Source organism: Grammomys surdaster, unplaced genomic scaffold (assembly GCF_004785775.1).
Source record: "Grammomys surdaster isolate TR1022 unplaced genomic scaffold, NIH_TR_1.0 843, whole genome shotgun sequence".
Taxonomy (NCBI): Eukaryota; Metazoa; Chordata; class Mammalia; order Rodentia; family Muridae; genus Grammomys; species Grammomys surdaster.
This window is the reverse complement of record NW_021605262.1, coordinates 5,253,061-5,269,118: the sequence shown is the minus strand read 5'-3', so window position 1 is coordinate 5,269,118 and position 16,058 is coordinate 5,253,061. Positions and strand designations below refer to the sequence as shown.

General features: G+C 42.2%; 1 protein-coding gene across 2 annotated transcripts in view; it reads left to right on the top strand.

Moving 5' to 3' along the window:
• Positions 1-2,634: 2,634 nt before the first annotated feature.
• Positions 2,635-16,058, top strand: part of Cep72 (centrosomal protein 72) — a 29,179-nt gene continuing 15,755 nt past the window's right edge. Inside the window, exons 1-5 of one of the 2 annotated variants that reach the window (XM_028782725.1) lie at positions 2,635-2,728; positions 5,104-5,231; positions 6,557-6,749; positions 10,467-10,575; positions 15,763-15,941. In XM_028782725.1, coding sequence (XP_028638558.1) covers positions 2,650-2,728; positions 5,104-5,231; positions 6,557-6,749; positions 10,467-10,575; positions 15,763-15,941 — 688 coding nt within the window. In that variant the 5' untranslated portion in view covers positions 2,635-2,649. The remainder of the gene's footprint in view (positions 2,729-5,103; positions 5,232-6,556; positions 6,750-10,466; positions 10,576-15,762; positions 15,942-16,058) is intronic. The other variant, XM_028782726.1, reaches the window with a different exon arrangement.

Sequence of the window (16,058 nt, the reverse complement as noted above, 5' to 3'; positions counted from 1 at the left end):
TGACTTCAGCCTGGCCTCAGCTGACCTTATAACTTCTGACCCAGGTTAGTGGAACCTGGGTCAGACTTTGAATTCTCACCTTTCCATACAACATTGTCAGCAGGCTGGTGTGGCTCCTGATTGACTTCAGGAGGAAGTACTGTGGTGTGCTTCCCTGTGGTGACACACAAGCCCAGCTTTTGTAACAGGAAGGAGAGATCTAACTAACTAAGGAAGCATACTAAAGTATTGCCCCTACAAGAGGATGAGGAGCTCTAACAATGACATGTCACCCATTACTCTACAAGGCCCACTGAGGATGCAGGGCCAGAATGAGCCCTCCTCTGATCTAAAACTCTCAGTTTTGACCACACCTCCTCCTTTTACTCCTTATGGCCAAAGACAGTCATAGAGGAAGATAGAAACCCTCAGGGACTAGCTTGAACCCCTATTTTCTTTAGGCACACATGGGTCAGCCTCAGGCTTCCCTCCCTTTCTCCTGGTCTTTTTGAAGATGACTATGTATTTTGTGCCTACATGTAACTGCCATTTCTTTTGTAACGGCCGGTTCTGCTACTTTGTAAAGGCCGGCCGGTTCTGCTGCTCTGTTCTACAGGTCAGGGTCTAGCAAGAGAGAGAGTGGGGACGGAGGAGGGGCGAGAGACGCAAAAGATGGATACAAGACAGAGTCTGGTCGAGTCTCTTCAAGTCTCTTCTTTGTTCTCCTATATTCTCCTCTATTCTCTTTTAGTTTCTTCTATTCTCCTATATTCTCCTCACAATTATAGAAAGGAAATCCTATATTCTCCTCTATATTCTCCTCACACCTTCTATATTCTCTCCTATCTTCTCCTCTATTCTCCTGACACACATAGAAAGGAAATCCTGGGTATTTATACCCTTTACCACGTGACTTGCCCTTGTGGACAAGCTCAACTGAAGGCACTATGTCACGTGCCTTGTAGCCATGGATACCAGGAGCACCTTGCAGCTGGGGGCACTAAACAGTGTAACAAGATGTTTATCAGAGTGTGCTCAGCTATTGCAGGCTGTTGAAAACAAGTCTCTTGTCAGGGTATATGGCTTGAGATGGCTATAAAGATGATAGCCACTTTCGGCTAAGAGTCGGCTCCCAACACCCACATGTTTAGGGATTAAAGCTGGGGAGTGAGAGCCTCTATGAAAGATCTTAGAAAACCTGCAAGGGGTATCAGGTACAAAGAGCCAGAGAAGCCTCCCCTGCTCTCACCAAAATCCAGCTGGCCTAGACTGTGGGTCTTAAGCAGCACATATTTTGGCTTGTCCTACAGGGATAGCATATAAAAAGAAGCAGTTCTCATAAGCCTTATACATGGCAACAGTGGCTCTTCTTACCCTATCTCAGACATCTGATGAATGCCAAGATTGGGACCAGCATGGGGGAGAATGTATGTGAGATCAATGGAATGTTCTGGGTGGAAGGACTGCCTGCCAACTCTTCAGATAGTAGGCAGGACCACACTGTGGGCCCCCACTTAAGGAACCTTCAGGTTTAGATGAGAAAACTTTATGAACTCTGAGGCAGAAGGGATAGCACCTGATGTGACCCAGCCTGGCTCATGCTCTCTGACTCCATGTCACATCACTGGCCCTTGCTCTGTGTTTTCACCAGCACCAAATCAAATTCCAGTGCTTCTGGTTCACTCCAAAACACCTCAAATGGAACTTAAAGACATAAGACATCTTAAATACATGTAGGTTTGGCTCACAGTCTAATGTTACCATGGCAGATAATAAACCGCTGTAAAGAGTATTTGGTAGTGATTAATCATTAGCATAACCTATTACTGAGGCATGTAGAAATCATAGGCGTGTAGGAATCTCTGCAGGGTGCATAGCTAATCCTTGTCCCTCTTTCTTCAGTAAACAGAAATGTTATTTCCCAAGTTTCTACTGGGACTTTTCATTGCAGTAGAAAAGCTGGTCCTTGGTCTGTTCCAGACAGGCCACCCCTCTCCCCAAGGTCCCACTTGGACTCTGATCTTGGTCAGGCAAAATAGAATGAAAGAAGGTGTTTGAAACCTGTGCTGTGTCCCGAGGCGCCACGTCTCTTAGATGGCAACCACACATGCCTTTATTTGGCTTATGAAAAGCTTAGATACCTGTTCAATGCCTGAAAGTCACCTAGATGGACGAAGTTCTAGTCAGTAGACCCCAGGTTTGATTAAGGGACTTTCAATGTGTCTTAGGCAGAACATTTCGAAACTTTTGCACACAGCCTGTCTCTCCAGCCACAGGGTGAGGAAGCGCGGGGTGTGTGGGGTGGGGGGAGGGGAGAAGTGTCTCAGGGGCTGGGGCAGGAGAGAACCTTAGGAGGGAAGGCTCCTGGATGAGGTAGGAAATGATCGGAAGTGGGAATAGATGCAAATGCCCCTGGCACTAGCAGCTGTTACCACAGACCACACTGAACGTAATGGGGCTCTCGTAGGGAGTATCCAAAGCAGGGTTAGGCTGCACACACAACCCAGCCGCTTGGGAGTGCGTGGATGAACCTGCCCTGCTCCAGAGGAAGTTTTAAACACAACCGAAGCTCCGCCCACCCTCCTGGGTCCGCCCCCTGCAGGGTTGGTCCAGCCCATTTCAGTTCACTACACTGCGCAGGCTCCGCGTGCAAGCGTCCGGTTTGAAAACATGGCGCCAGGCCAGCGGTTGGTTTTGTGCGAAGAGACTGTCCGGGAGCGCAGCGGCCTCGGTCCCCACCGCGACCTGGGTGCGTGGGGGACAGACAGACACCCGGGGCTCAGGGTCTCCCTGGGTTAGCTTTCAGGCCTGATAGCTCTGCCTCAGTGGGAAAGCCACTTGGCCACAAACGGTCCCGGCCCTTGGGCCAGGGAGGCGGGGCCGACTGGGCGGGGTTGTGGGGGAAGATCGTAGCTGTGGTCCCTTGAGAGCCGGTGAACCCGACCTATATGTTTTTATGTATGGCCATGGTCAGGCTGAGCCTCATTTTTGCAGCAGCTTTCTTCTGTCTTCCTGGGTTTCTACATGGCATTTCGTTTATAAGGGATGCAGGTCTGTTTTTATATGGTTTGGACATTAGGGCCTCATGTTTTGTGCAAGAAGAGATCCTGTGAAATTTGTGTTGTGATTTTTTTTTTTAAACTTTTTTTCCCCTGAACTTTTACAGTAAAACCACACAGGCCTAGAATTTCCATTGTTGAAGATTTTAGGTTACAAATTCGATTTTTAAACTGATAGTTGTTTCATCTAGAGTGAATTTTCATTATCTAAACTAATTCGTTTTTTTTCCTCTTGTCAACCATATCGACACAGAACTGACTACAGCATTCTTTTACTAGTTTATTAATGTTTGAGGAGTCTGTAGGGATATCCCCATTTTCATAAATGGTACTTAATCTGGCTCTGTTTTTCAGTCATGTTGGAGATTTATGGTTATTGATCATTTCAAAGACGCCACTTTTGGGTTGGTTGATTTGTCTTCACTGTTTTTAAATTCTACCTATTTCTTTGTGCTTACTTTGCATTTATTTTACTCTTTAGATTCTAGAACTGAAACCTTGTGGATTAAAACTTGTTTTATAATTTAAATATTTTAATCTATATATTTCTCTTTACAAACTAACACATTTGGTAGTGTTATATCTCTCCTGTTTGTAATGGTACTGGAGATAGAACCTAGGACTTTGCATGTGCTAAGCAAATGCTCTGTCATGGAACTTCACCCCAACCTTTTTTTTAATTTTCCAAGTGTGATATTAAGCCAAGATGACTTTGATTTCCATATTTAACCAAATCTAACCTTGGAGTTTTATCAGACTCTCAAGTGGCTAGGATTACAGGCAGTTGCCACCATGACTGGCTCTAATTTTCATTGATTTCAATATACTTTTCAAATATCACTTTAGGTGTCTTCTTAGACCCATGAATTATTTAGTAATTGTTCACTTTTTTAATTCTTTAGGGATGTGTTTTTAAAGAATCCTGTGTCGGGAGGTTTTCTTGTTATTTTTTCTGTTAATTCTAGTGTAATTCTATTATGGTCAGAGAACATATTATGTATGATTTTAGTTTTCTTAAGTCTGCAGAGATTGTTTAATGACCAAGAATCTGGTTTCTATTGGAGAATGTTCCAAGTACACGTAAAACATGTGTCAGGTTGATTTTATTGCCTAATAGTATTCAGGTCAATCAGGAGGATTTTCTGTATAGAGACTTTGTTATTTAGTAAGAAGGTATATTAGTTGCTTTTCTCATTTCCTGCATGAAAAAAAACTAATAAGAAGCAACTTAAGAGTAAAAAGGTTTATTTTGACTCACAGTTGGAGGAGATAAAAGTCAGGGTGAGGAAAGTATAGTGGCTAGGGCGTAGGGGGCCGTTCAAATTGCATTTGCAGTTAGGAAGCAGATAGCAATGAATACTAGGGCTTAGCCTGCTCTCCTCCATTATTTGTTCATTCATTCATTCATTCATTCATTCATTCATCATTCTTTCAAAGACAGAGTCCAGAAACTTGCTTGAAGTAGTAGTCCATACCTGTAATCTTGGACTCAGGAGCTTGAGGCAAGAAGATCTAGCATTCAGGGCCATCCTTGGTTACCTAGATTTGTCTCAAAAGCAAACAAACAAAATCAAGAAGATTAAAAAAGACTGTATTCGGGGCTGTTGAGATGAGCACAGGCAATCCCTGATGCAGTAGGATTTTGTAGTATAAAGATTCTGTTCCCAGTGTGGCATGGACAAGTAGATGTTTTAGCAAGCAAGCAGGGCAGGGAAGCAAGGGTCCATGACTGGAACATTACTAAAAGGAAATGAGGAGCAGAATCTTCCTATGCTCCTAGGGATGGTGAAGGATAAGTGATATGATGAGGGACCAAGGTGAGCAGACACCGAGGGCAGAGAATTCTTGGTCAAATGACTTGTCAGGGTTCTCTGCTAACCTCTGGTTCATAAGAAGTGCACTAATGGACATAGGATAACATCTGTAAGCCTCATTACACTTTGGTCAAGCAGAGTGTGTCTGTTGTGTTCTAAAAATGTCTAAAGTATTTCCCTTAAATTGAATTTCTATTATACTATTTTAAATTTTAAAAGAAGATTAAAATCTTACAATTTTCTTTTCCTAGCTGAGCTTCGATCTTTATCTATTCCTGGAACATACCAAGAGAAGATCACTCACCTGGGGAACTCTTTGATTCGTTTGACAGCTCTAAAATCCTTAGACCTCTCACGTAACTCCCTGGTTAGTCTTGAGGTGCGTTTAGGCTTATTTGTTAAAATATCAGTGTCAGAGGAACATTTTAATGGTTTAAAAAAAAATACAACATGTTTCAAAACTATACAAAGAATGTTTATAGACTGTACCTTTAGGATGATTGTATTATACTATCACTAGTGTCTATCTGGAGCTAAGTGTCTAACCCATCCCATTATACCTTTAAACTACTTTGAATACCAAAGTAATAGCTTTCTGAAGAAGATGGATTATCTTTAAAGGGAAGGAGATAAGACCCCAAAGCCTGAAGTATGCGTGCTCATCCCTTCATCTGCTGTGCTGCCTCCTTCTGTAGGTTATATCTATCCATGGCTTGCCATTTGGCCTTCTACCCTAAATGACAGTATGCAAATCTTGGGCTCATTGCAGGTGCCCAGTCATGATTTGAAAATAAGAAGTCTCCCAAGGAGACACAAGTGGGAAGTTTGTATAAATACTGCTTATTGCTTGTCTTAGTCAGGGTTTGTATTCCTGCAGAAAAGATCATGACCAAGAAGCAAGTTGGGGAGGAAAGGGTTTATTCAGCTTACACTTCCACACTGCTGTTCATCACTAAAGGAAGTAAGAATAGGAATTCACACAGGGCTGGAACTTGGAGGCAGGAGCTGATGCAGAGGCTATGGAGGGGTGCTTGCTTCCCCTGGCTTGCTCAGCTTGCTTTCTTATAGAACACAGGACCACTAGCCCAGGAATGCACCACCCACAATGGGCTGGGCCCTCCCCCTTGATCATTAATCGAAAAAATGCCTAACAGCACATGGAAGCATTTCTTCAACTGAGGCTCCTTTCTCTGTGATAACTCCAGCTTGTGTCAAGTTGACACACAAAACCAGCCAGTACATTGCTCAATTCAGAGAGGAGGGCCTTACCTTGAAAGAAACATAGGGTATCATTGCCTAGGAAGATGGTACTATCAAGACAATTCCTAACATTGGTTTCAGAGTCTGGCTAGTTTAGGTACAGGCTCCAGCTTTGGCCAAACCAAGGATTGGTTCCTCTCAATCCCTAAGCATTAGCCTCCTAATCTGGGTGTGTGGAGAGTAAATGAAATTATGTAAATAATATAATGTGATTCATATTGGGCACTCAAGAGAGTAGCTGTGCTAGGAATCACTGACCTCTCTATTCAAATACCTCATATGGTAGTTGCCCTATATGGAACATAGAATTTCACAAATAAGAACATGGTACATGGTTAGTTTTTCTGGTATTAGTATATTCATTATCAGTGTGTTTAAATTGGTTAGCCCATACCAATAGTTTATTTTTCGTGATGAACTGATGAGATATTTTCTTATTAACAGGGCATACAGTATCTTGTCTCCTTGGAGAGCCTCAATCTCTACTACAACTGTATTTCTTCATTAGCAGAAGTATTTAGGCTCCACACCCTAGTAGAGCTCCAGGATGTGGACTTCCGGCTTAACCCTGTTGTGAAGAATGAGTCTGACTACCGCCTGTTTGTTGTGCACATGCTCCCAAAGCTCCGACAGCTAGGTAGGTGGAGGAGCCATTGCCCTCACAACCTCATGCAGTGGAGCTGTTTTTTGTGCTCCTGGACAGACTATGCTGCTGTTCCAACTGAAGCTGATTTTTTTTTTTCACTGATGGCCCAAATCCTTGTCAGCTCTGGGGTGTCTTTCATCTTCCTGGAGTCAGTCTTGCTGGCCAGCCAGTCCAATCTAATCACCAAGTTTATGTAGATATGTAGAGGTCAAAGGGCAACTTACAGCAGTTCTCTCCTTCCACCATGAGGTTTCTGAGAATTAATTCAGGTCATCAGACTTGGTAGCAAGTATCTTTATCTACTTTACCCACTGGCCCAGAAACAAGCATCTGGAATTCACTTTTTCCAAAAGACTCTGAATGGCAAACTCTGTGCCTCCAGGCATTTGCTGTGGAGGAAAAGTGATCTATTTTCATTTCTAATAGAACTTTAGTAGTTCTACTGCTCTAATGATCCTCTAGGCACAGGAGGTCTGACCCCAATAACAACAGAAATTCCAAGAAATGCTTACACGTTCCTTGACCTTCAAGTCCTACAAGTCCTATCCTGGGAATTTACAGGTATTAACTCAGGAATGACCTTGTAAACTTGGCACTTTTTGGTGGTGGTGGTGGTGATAGTGGTGTGGTGTGTGTGTGTATGTGTGTGTGTGTTTGTGTGTGTGTGTTGTATATACATGTGTTTACTAGTGTATGTGTACATATCTGTGCATGTGGGGGTCAAATGTAAACTGCCCTTGGGTATCTTTTCTCAGGTGTTACCCATCTTGTTTTTGAGATAAGGCCTCTCACTGAGCCTAAAACTTGGTGATTAGTGCATGTAAGCATTTCTTGGAATTTCTGTTGTTATTGGGGTCAGACCTCCTGAGCCTAGAGGATCATTAGAGCAGTAGAACTACTAAAGTTCTATTAGAAATGAAAATAGACCGTTTTTCCTCCATAGCAAATGCCTGGAGGCACAGAGTTTGCCATTCAGAGTCTTTTGGAAAAAGTAAATTCCAGATACTTGTTTTTGGGCCAGTGGGTAAAGTAGATAAAGATACTTGCTACCAAGTCTGATGACCTGAATTAATTCCCAGAAACCTCATGGTGGAAGGAGAGAACTGCTGTAAGTTGCCCTTTGACCTCTACATATGCACTGCGATACATGTGCACCCACACTCAAACATATACACACAAATATGTACATAAATATAATTTTTAAAAAAAGATATAACAGCAGCAAAAACAGAGATATGGCTAGAGTGTCTCTGAGCTTGTCTGGGTGATTTTAGTTCAGCCTGGCCCTTATGTGTAGACAGGCATGGGTTGGCCAGATCTTAGTCAGCTCTGGATTCATACCCACTATATAAATTCAGGACAGACATTGTCAGTCAGTCAGATATATGGAACTTACCATAGATAGTCCCAGCCTTACACATCCATTCTTCAGGCCTGGAAGATGGACACTGTGTAACTGCTGTCCTGTGGGTTTATCAGTAGGTCAAGAGCTTTCATGAGTGAACATCAAGTTAAATTCATCCATACAGTCTGGGAGGTATCTTGCCATAGCACCAAGAACTATCATGTTTTGACCATGAACTGATCTTCTGTGTGTAAATGGTGTTCTGATGCCTTAAACTCCCTTTCCCTGCATCTCAGAGATGTTTCTAGAGATAGCAGAGGAATTTAGCAACATGAAAGCACATGTTCCTTTTGTTTCATCCTTCTGTAAACAGTGTAAATTAGTGGGGTGAATTATTCCTTGCAAAGCTGACCTTACTGGTCAGCCACAGTCACCAGAAGTCACCTATTTAGTGATTTAGTTGGGATTATTTTCTTCAGTTCTCTAAAGGAAACTCGAGGACCTGGCATTATAGCTCTGATTATAGGCTGGCCTCTCTTAGCCCAAAAGGTTGCGTTTCCACAAGAATTCAGCTCCTAAGGCAGGATGAGCCAGTAGCAATGGTGAATAAGCCTGTCTCATTTGTGACTGGTAGTCCATTACCCATGCAGTGGTGGTCCTGTATCTCTAACCTTAAGGTACGGTTGTTGGCCAAAGGTGGAGGGTGCTGAGTGCCTGCACCTTCTGTGTCCTGACCCAGAGAGCCCAGCTCCAGTATGTTGTGAGTACTGACACTAATGCTTTAGTACCTGTTTTAGGACCCCATGTCATACATTCAGTTCAGTTTTGATGAAACTCTTAGCCATAGGTATATGCTATGGACCTCCTGTGGGCATGAACACTGTTAGACCACAAAGTGTTGAGCCTGGGAGCAGATGGGCCAACTGCCTAGAGCACATTGTTTAGTTAAAACATACTTGGGATTTCTGTGTTTAATTTGAAGATACTTGGAAGGGATATGTGCCGTGTTCTATCCTTTATTTGACTGTTTAAGTAACTTATAAACAGTTGAGTTTGTATTTAGAAGCATTACAACTATGGATAGTCTTGAATCCTTTAGGTTTAAATCACTGCCTTCCCCTTGCCAGAAAAGTTTAGATTTAGAATCACACAGTTTGTATGGAAAAGGAATGTAAGAGGTATTTTCATACACAGCAAAGGGATATTACTGAAATCAGAGTCTTTGGAAAAATCCTGTCCAAAGGCCCTGGATCGGCAGATGCTGGAAAAAGAACATCTTGGTTCTGTACAGGGTGAGCCTGCAGAGGGCCTTGGTCCTGGTTGTAGGTAGGAAATTAGGAGGCTCTGGATAGGTTGTAGAGAAAGGAGCAAAGTTGTAGCCTGGGGTCTGTAGGATGCAGTAGGGTCAGGGAAGATGCTACCGTTAGGAAAGGGGTGTGTGTGCGTGTGTGTGTGTGTGTGTGTGTGTGTGTGTGTGTGTGTACACGAGTGCATGTGGTGAACTTTATTGGCTTTGGAGGTTTTGCATTTGAGTTCTGGAGGAGTAGTCCAGGGATTTGCACAGCCTCTGAGGAGAAAGTAGCGCAGATTAGACATATTCTCCTAGTCCAGAGAAGACACATGTGATTATGCAACATTGTGTGTGTGTGTGGGGGGGGGTTCCTCACTTTTTACTATTTCCTATGATTGTGTGCCATAAAGTAAATACTGTTTAGAAGATAGCATGGGAACCTAACTGCATGTACAACATAAAATGAGGAAAGTTCCAAGTAAGGGTCTTCTCATCCTTAGGTACTTATATAAGACATGTCAGAAGGCTTTTTTGTCAAGGCCTTTGGAGGCTTTGTATCTTTATATGGGACATTTGGGATTTCTCCTCTGTCTCTGTGTTCCAGCATTGGGCTTCTGGGGACTTACCCTTAAGAGCAAACTCACATAGTCGAAGTCTTCATTGTAGGGAGGACTCTCCTCTCTGCAGACCCTTTAGTGTGCTTATGTGACAAGACTTATCCAGTGTCTGGCATGCACATTTAATAAACATTTAAGAAGCATGTCTTAATTGTGCACCTTACATGTCCTTTTGCAAAGAGTATCAGCCTGTTCCAGTAGCAGCTCATAGACAGCAAGCTTTAAGGACATTGGCTAGCCTCTTGGCATTGTTGGGAAACCAAGTGTAACCACCAGAGTTCATCATTCTAGTATGATGCATGCCATTCACTGATGAGAGCTTGTGTCAGCCATCAGGCACCAAATCCTTCTGGTATTGTGAGCTCCAGAATGGGAGAACTAGATGTGTCCACTCTCATGAAGAACGGCAATCATCTGCCCCTGTTCTCTACAGTTCTTGGGAATTTTCTCTTTAGATGACCGTCCTGTGAGAGAGAGTGAGCGGAAGGCTTCCCAGCTTCATTTTGCCCCAGAGGAATCACTGAACTCAAAGGAGAACTTCTCAGCCACTTCGACAGTTGGAAGGTATGGAGTGATGTGGTTCCACTCAAATGGATTTCAAACTTGCCTGTTGAGTGGACATTCAGCTATCAGGCATGAGTGTCTGTGTGCCACCTGTCCTTGAGGGACAAGTATGCAGAGCAGATAGAAGTTCTCAGTTCTGACTGGGGCTCAAGTAGATGGTGGTAAACATCTATCTCTCTGTTTCTTCTAAAGTTCTTCAGTACTGCCAGTCTATTTCAAACAAGAAAGCTGCTGTGTAGACAGCCATACCTCAGAACAGTGCATTTTGGATTTCTTGGTGTCTCTTGTGTCAGCTTTTTCTTTAACTTTGCTATTCATATTATGGCACTAGTGGAGAGCATGTCATGGCCTCAATTTGTAGTTTATGGAGAAATTGTTTTTCTGTTTTTAAAATTTATTTTCCTTTCATATATGTATATTATCTTAGTTACAGTTTCTGTTGCTGTGATGAAATACTGTGTCCAAGGCAACTTGGGGAAGAAAATGTTTATTTCAGTTTACACATCAGGTGACAGTCCATCACTGAGGGAAGTCAAGGCAAGAACTTAAACAGAGCAAGAACCTGGAGAGGTAGGAGCTGATGCAGAGGCCATGGAGGAATGCTCTTACTAGCTCACTCCTCATGGGTTGCTCAGCCTGCTTTCTTATAGAACCCAGGCCCACCAGCCTGGGGATAGCTCTACTCACAATGGGTTGGACCCTCCCCTATCAATCATTAATAAAGAAAATGCCCTACAGGCTTGCCTACACCCCTCTTCTTTTGGAGGAATATTCTTAATTGAAGTTCCCTCCTCTCAGATGACTTTAGCCTGTATTAAATTGACATAAAACTATCCATCACACACATATTTTTAGGAAATTTCTACAGTAGCAGATTTTAATGTAGCTCCTCAAATAGCCCTTAGTGTCAGTTGTCATCCTTAGTTCCCTCCCTCCCCCTTTTCTTCTGTCACCAGCGTGTATCTAATCCCCTACTCCAGTCTCTTCCGTGTCTTTTCATAAGATTATATTATTCTATTTCTTCTTCCTTGGGAGATCCCCTCCTCCCTTCTAATCCCTTAATAGTTATCTAACCTCTATGGTGAAGTGGATGATCGCACACATATCAAGGGCTTAAAAGGTACCAATCACATATAAAAGAAAACAGACAATATTTGTCTTTTGGGGTCTGAATTATGTCATTCAGGATGATTTTTTTCCCCTAGCACTGTTCATTTACCTGAAAAATTCATTTTCTTAACAGACGAATAATATTCCATAATGTCAGTGTCCCACATTTTCATTATTCAGTTATCAGTCGATGGACATTCAGGCTGTTTCCAGTTTCTGCCTATTGTATAAAAGCAGCAGTGAACATGGATGAGCAAGTATCTCTGGAGCAGTATGTAGTGTATTTTGGTTATATGCCTAAGAGTGGTATAACTGGATCTTGAAATAGGTCTATTCTCAGCTTCCTGAGGAACTGCCACACTGATTTCCATAGTACAAGTTTACAGTCCCACCAGAAGGCATGTGAAGTCATACCTTCATGTAGATGATGCCCCTTCTGACACAGCTCCTGTTACAGGTGTGGATCTGAGTCCCTGGGTACCCACCAGTGTCCCAGGGATACCTGTTGAAGTGTACAGAGTCTTATAGCCCAAAACTAAGTCTTATATCAAGACACATGGTTAGAAATAGAGACTGTTAAGAATGGGAAGCCAGCTTATGAGCAGGGGAAAGCATGGAAGTCCAAAAGAGGAGTCCCATGACCTGTTATCTGACATTTACATTGCTCCCACCTCCACCAGGCTTTATATCACAAACCTTTTTTGCACATGATGTATTTATTACATGAAGCCCAGGCAAGAAAGGACTTCCAGCCCTTCTCTGCAGTGTTCATCTTTTATATGATAATCTTGATGTTTCAGTTACAGGCCCCTTATACTCCTAATGAACTCCTTATACAGGCCTCTTATACTCCTAATGAACTCTGTGTCTGGGATGTTCAGCTTCCTTTTCACTGGTTTAAGGCAGCTTCCTTTTCCTTTTTCTTTCTTTCTGAAGATATTCTCAGTGAAGTTTATCGATGGCAGTAGAAATCCATTTAAAAATAAAAAAGGAAAAGGAAACTAAACAAATTACTATATGAATAATTCTTTGCCAGTATTAATTACCTATAACATCTGATAGATATGGCTAAGAAGTCAACAGTATTTTCTTTGCAAATGATTATAGAAAATATAACTGATGAGTCACTTGACATTAAAAGTAGTGTATGTAACGGCCTGTTCTGCTGCTCCGGTCCGTGGGTCAGGATCTAGCAAGAGAGAGAGTGGGGACGGAGACGGGAAGAATGGAGACAAGACAGGGAGTCTGATCTGGAAACGAGACAGAGTCTGCTGAGTCTGCTCTGGAGACAGAGTCTGCCCTGTTCTCGCCTTGAGTCTCTCAAGTGCTGGGATTAAAGGCGTGTGCCACCACTGCCTGGCCTTGATTGAAAGGATCAAGATAATTATCAGAGTGTGCTCAGCTGTTGTAGGCTGTTGAAAACAAGTCTCTTGTCAGGGTATATGGCTCAAGATGGCTGCTCGGAGTCGGCTCCCAACAAGTGTAAGCCAGTAGGTGGTGGCATACACCTTTAATCCCAGCACTCAGGAGGCAGAACCAGGCAGCTCTCTTGAGTTCGAGGTCAACATGGTCTATAGAGAAAGTTCCAGGACTGCCAGAGCTGCACAGAGAAACCCTGTCTTAAAATACAAAATAGAAAAAAAAGTATAATGTAAGTTAAGTTAGTAAGGCTTGAGGACCCTTCTATCGCATGCAACAAAATAGTCTTAAAAACAAATACCGTTTAAAAATTGCTCAGTGAGTAAAGGTGGCTACTACAAATACATAGATTGGCAGCCTGATCTCCATCCCAGGGATTCACATGGTGCAAGGGGGAACAGATTCCTGGAAGTTGTTCTGTAATGTCCATATGTGTGCTGTGGCATTAAGTGCACACACATACACACACACAAATTGCAAAGTTTTCTTTTTATGTAAAAATTTTAAAACAGCACACATTTTCTGGGACATACATGAATGTCTTATATTTGTATGTATGTCTTTCTGGGACATACATACAAATGTCTTTCCTATCAAATGTCTGATCTTTCTTCATTGTAAAAGTCTTTATTTCTACTCCTGGCTTGATTCCATCCCCACCCACCCATGGTGGTTAGTATCTATGTATAAATTTACTTTTATTCTGTCTCTTTATATGTCTCAGATGTATGTATGCATATCTCTCTGTATGTATGTATATGTTATAGAATGGCTACAAAGAGTTAAAGAGGCTACAACAGAGATAAAGGAGTCTTGAAGAGGCCTGAGAGGCAAAGGTAGTAAGGTGCTAGAAATACCAAAAGAGTCTATGGAAATAAGATAATGAACCCTACTGGGATCTCCTGGAGGTGTTAGTGTAGACTCAGGCTGTAAGGTCAGAGGTGTATTCTAGAAATGAGCCAGGCATGGAGGCACACACCTTTCATCTCAGCACTTCAATCTCAGCACTTTGGAAGCAGGTGGATCTCTGTGAGTTCCAAGACAGCTATGGCTATGTAAAAAGACCCTGTCCCCAAACAATAGTAAAAAAGAAGTTATAGAAATGAGATGTGTGATTGTAGGAGCTGGAGAAACAGAGAGCAGGACCATAGACTATGTAACTGATAACAGTTTGAGCAGGCCACATCTGCAATGGGATGAGCTAAGCTGAATTTCCTGGGATAGTTGGGAATTCTCTTCCTGTCAGTCACTTAACTCACATCCGAAAAATTCATGACAGAGTAGTGGGACCATTGCTGTCTGTTAGGTGTTTTTCTCCTTGTGGGGTTCAGGTAAGTGTGTTGCACCCTTTACTTAATCTGGTAAGTTCTAGGGCCTGGGTTTCCTGATAGTATTATCATATGCCAATATGTTCCTTCTGACCTGATTTACTTTGATAAATTTATAGGTGATGATAAATTTATAGGGGTACCCATTTTACTTTTAGAAATAAATTAGTTATAGATCTACCTTGTGGGTAGTGCCAGACAGATGGTATTGTTTATTTGTGCTTCAAGGTGCACAATTCTCCTTTATCTTCAAAATGGAGTCTCAAGACAAGGCACAGCCTGAGGAGGATGACAAATCTCTGTAACAACATATAAGCAGATCTTTTAAATATATTTCTCTTAATTGGAAGGTTTAGAACATTGGCATTTACAGTGTTTTATTAGCATCTTTGGACCAATGGCTACCATATTCATTACTATTTTCTAATCATTATATGTTCTTTGTTCTTTTGTCTTCAGTTTTCTTTCTGCCTTTTTGATTTCTACTGAGCGTTATGATTTCATTTTCTCTACATTAATGTACTCATCTGTTCTTCACCTTTTTTAGTAGTTGCTGTTGAGCTGGCAGTGAAGCTGATCTGTGTTTTCAGTGAGTACATGCTGCACCTCTTTCACAGGCGCAGTGAATGTCTTGTTCAGCACAGTATTCCTGGGCCTCCCTCCACGTGAGCCACTGTCAGCCAATCTCTCATACTTGGCTTGAGTTGTGCACATAATACTCAGGAAGGCATAATGACATTGCTACTATTGTTGAAAAATTACAATCTGTAAAGTCAGTCAGTGTCTCTCTATAGCCAGTTGGATGTATTGTTCTTGAGCATTGAAGTTGTCATTGTTTGGTGGCAGTTCTGAACAATTTCTATGAATTTTCTTCTTTGTTGTATATGACCCCTGAAGTCTGAGTTTAATTAGCTTATTGATTAGTGATTAAAGATTGTCATTCGTATATGGAGCCAAAAAGTTAAAGGCTATGTATGCATGCCTTCCTCAGCTGTAGGTAAATATACACATCAGAAACATGTGGTCCTTTAAGTTTCTTGATCACATGTATTTCTTGTGAATGTGTCAAAAAGAGAATAAGTTGAATTTTAGCCTGTTAAAAGATTATAGGGACAGAGGAACATTTTGGAACTTACATTGTTTTTAGCTATTTCTAGTGGGCTTCTGTTAATGCTGGGGTAATAGTGTTGGTGGCATCTCATGACATTGTTATTGGTTGCCAGTTGTGTTGAGTGAGTCCCTCTTCCAGGTTACTTTATAATGAGAGCCATCCTTGGCTGGGAGTATTCCTGGGCCTATGGACACTGAGATGTTTCCATTTCCCTTGCAGACCACACCACCTCAGAAACAGATGTACCGAGACCTCGGCCAAAAAATGCTTGGTCATGGATGCTGATGACGAAGCTGTCCTAAACCTGATTGCCGAGTGTGAATGGGACCTAAGCAATCCTCCTGGGAACACAAACTCCAGCCAACAGGAACATGAGGCTGACCTCCATTATGCCCAAGGTGCGCTACGTGGGTCAGACAGGCCCTGGCTTGAGCATATTCTTACAATGCTTACAGTATTGACTCTGAATGCTAGTATTTCTACTATGGAATTACAAAGGAAAAAATTAATGGATC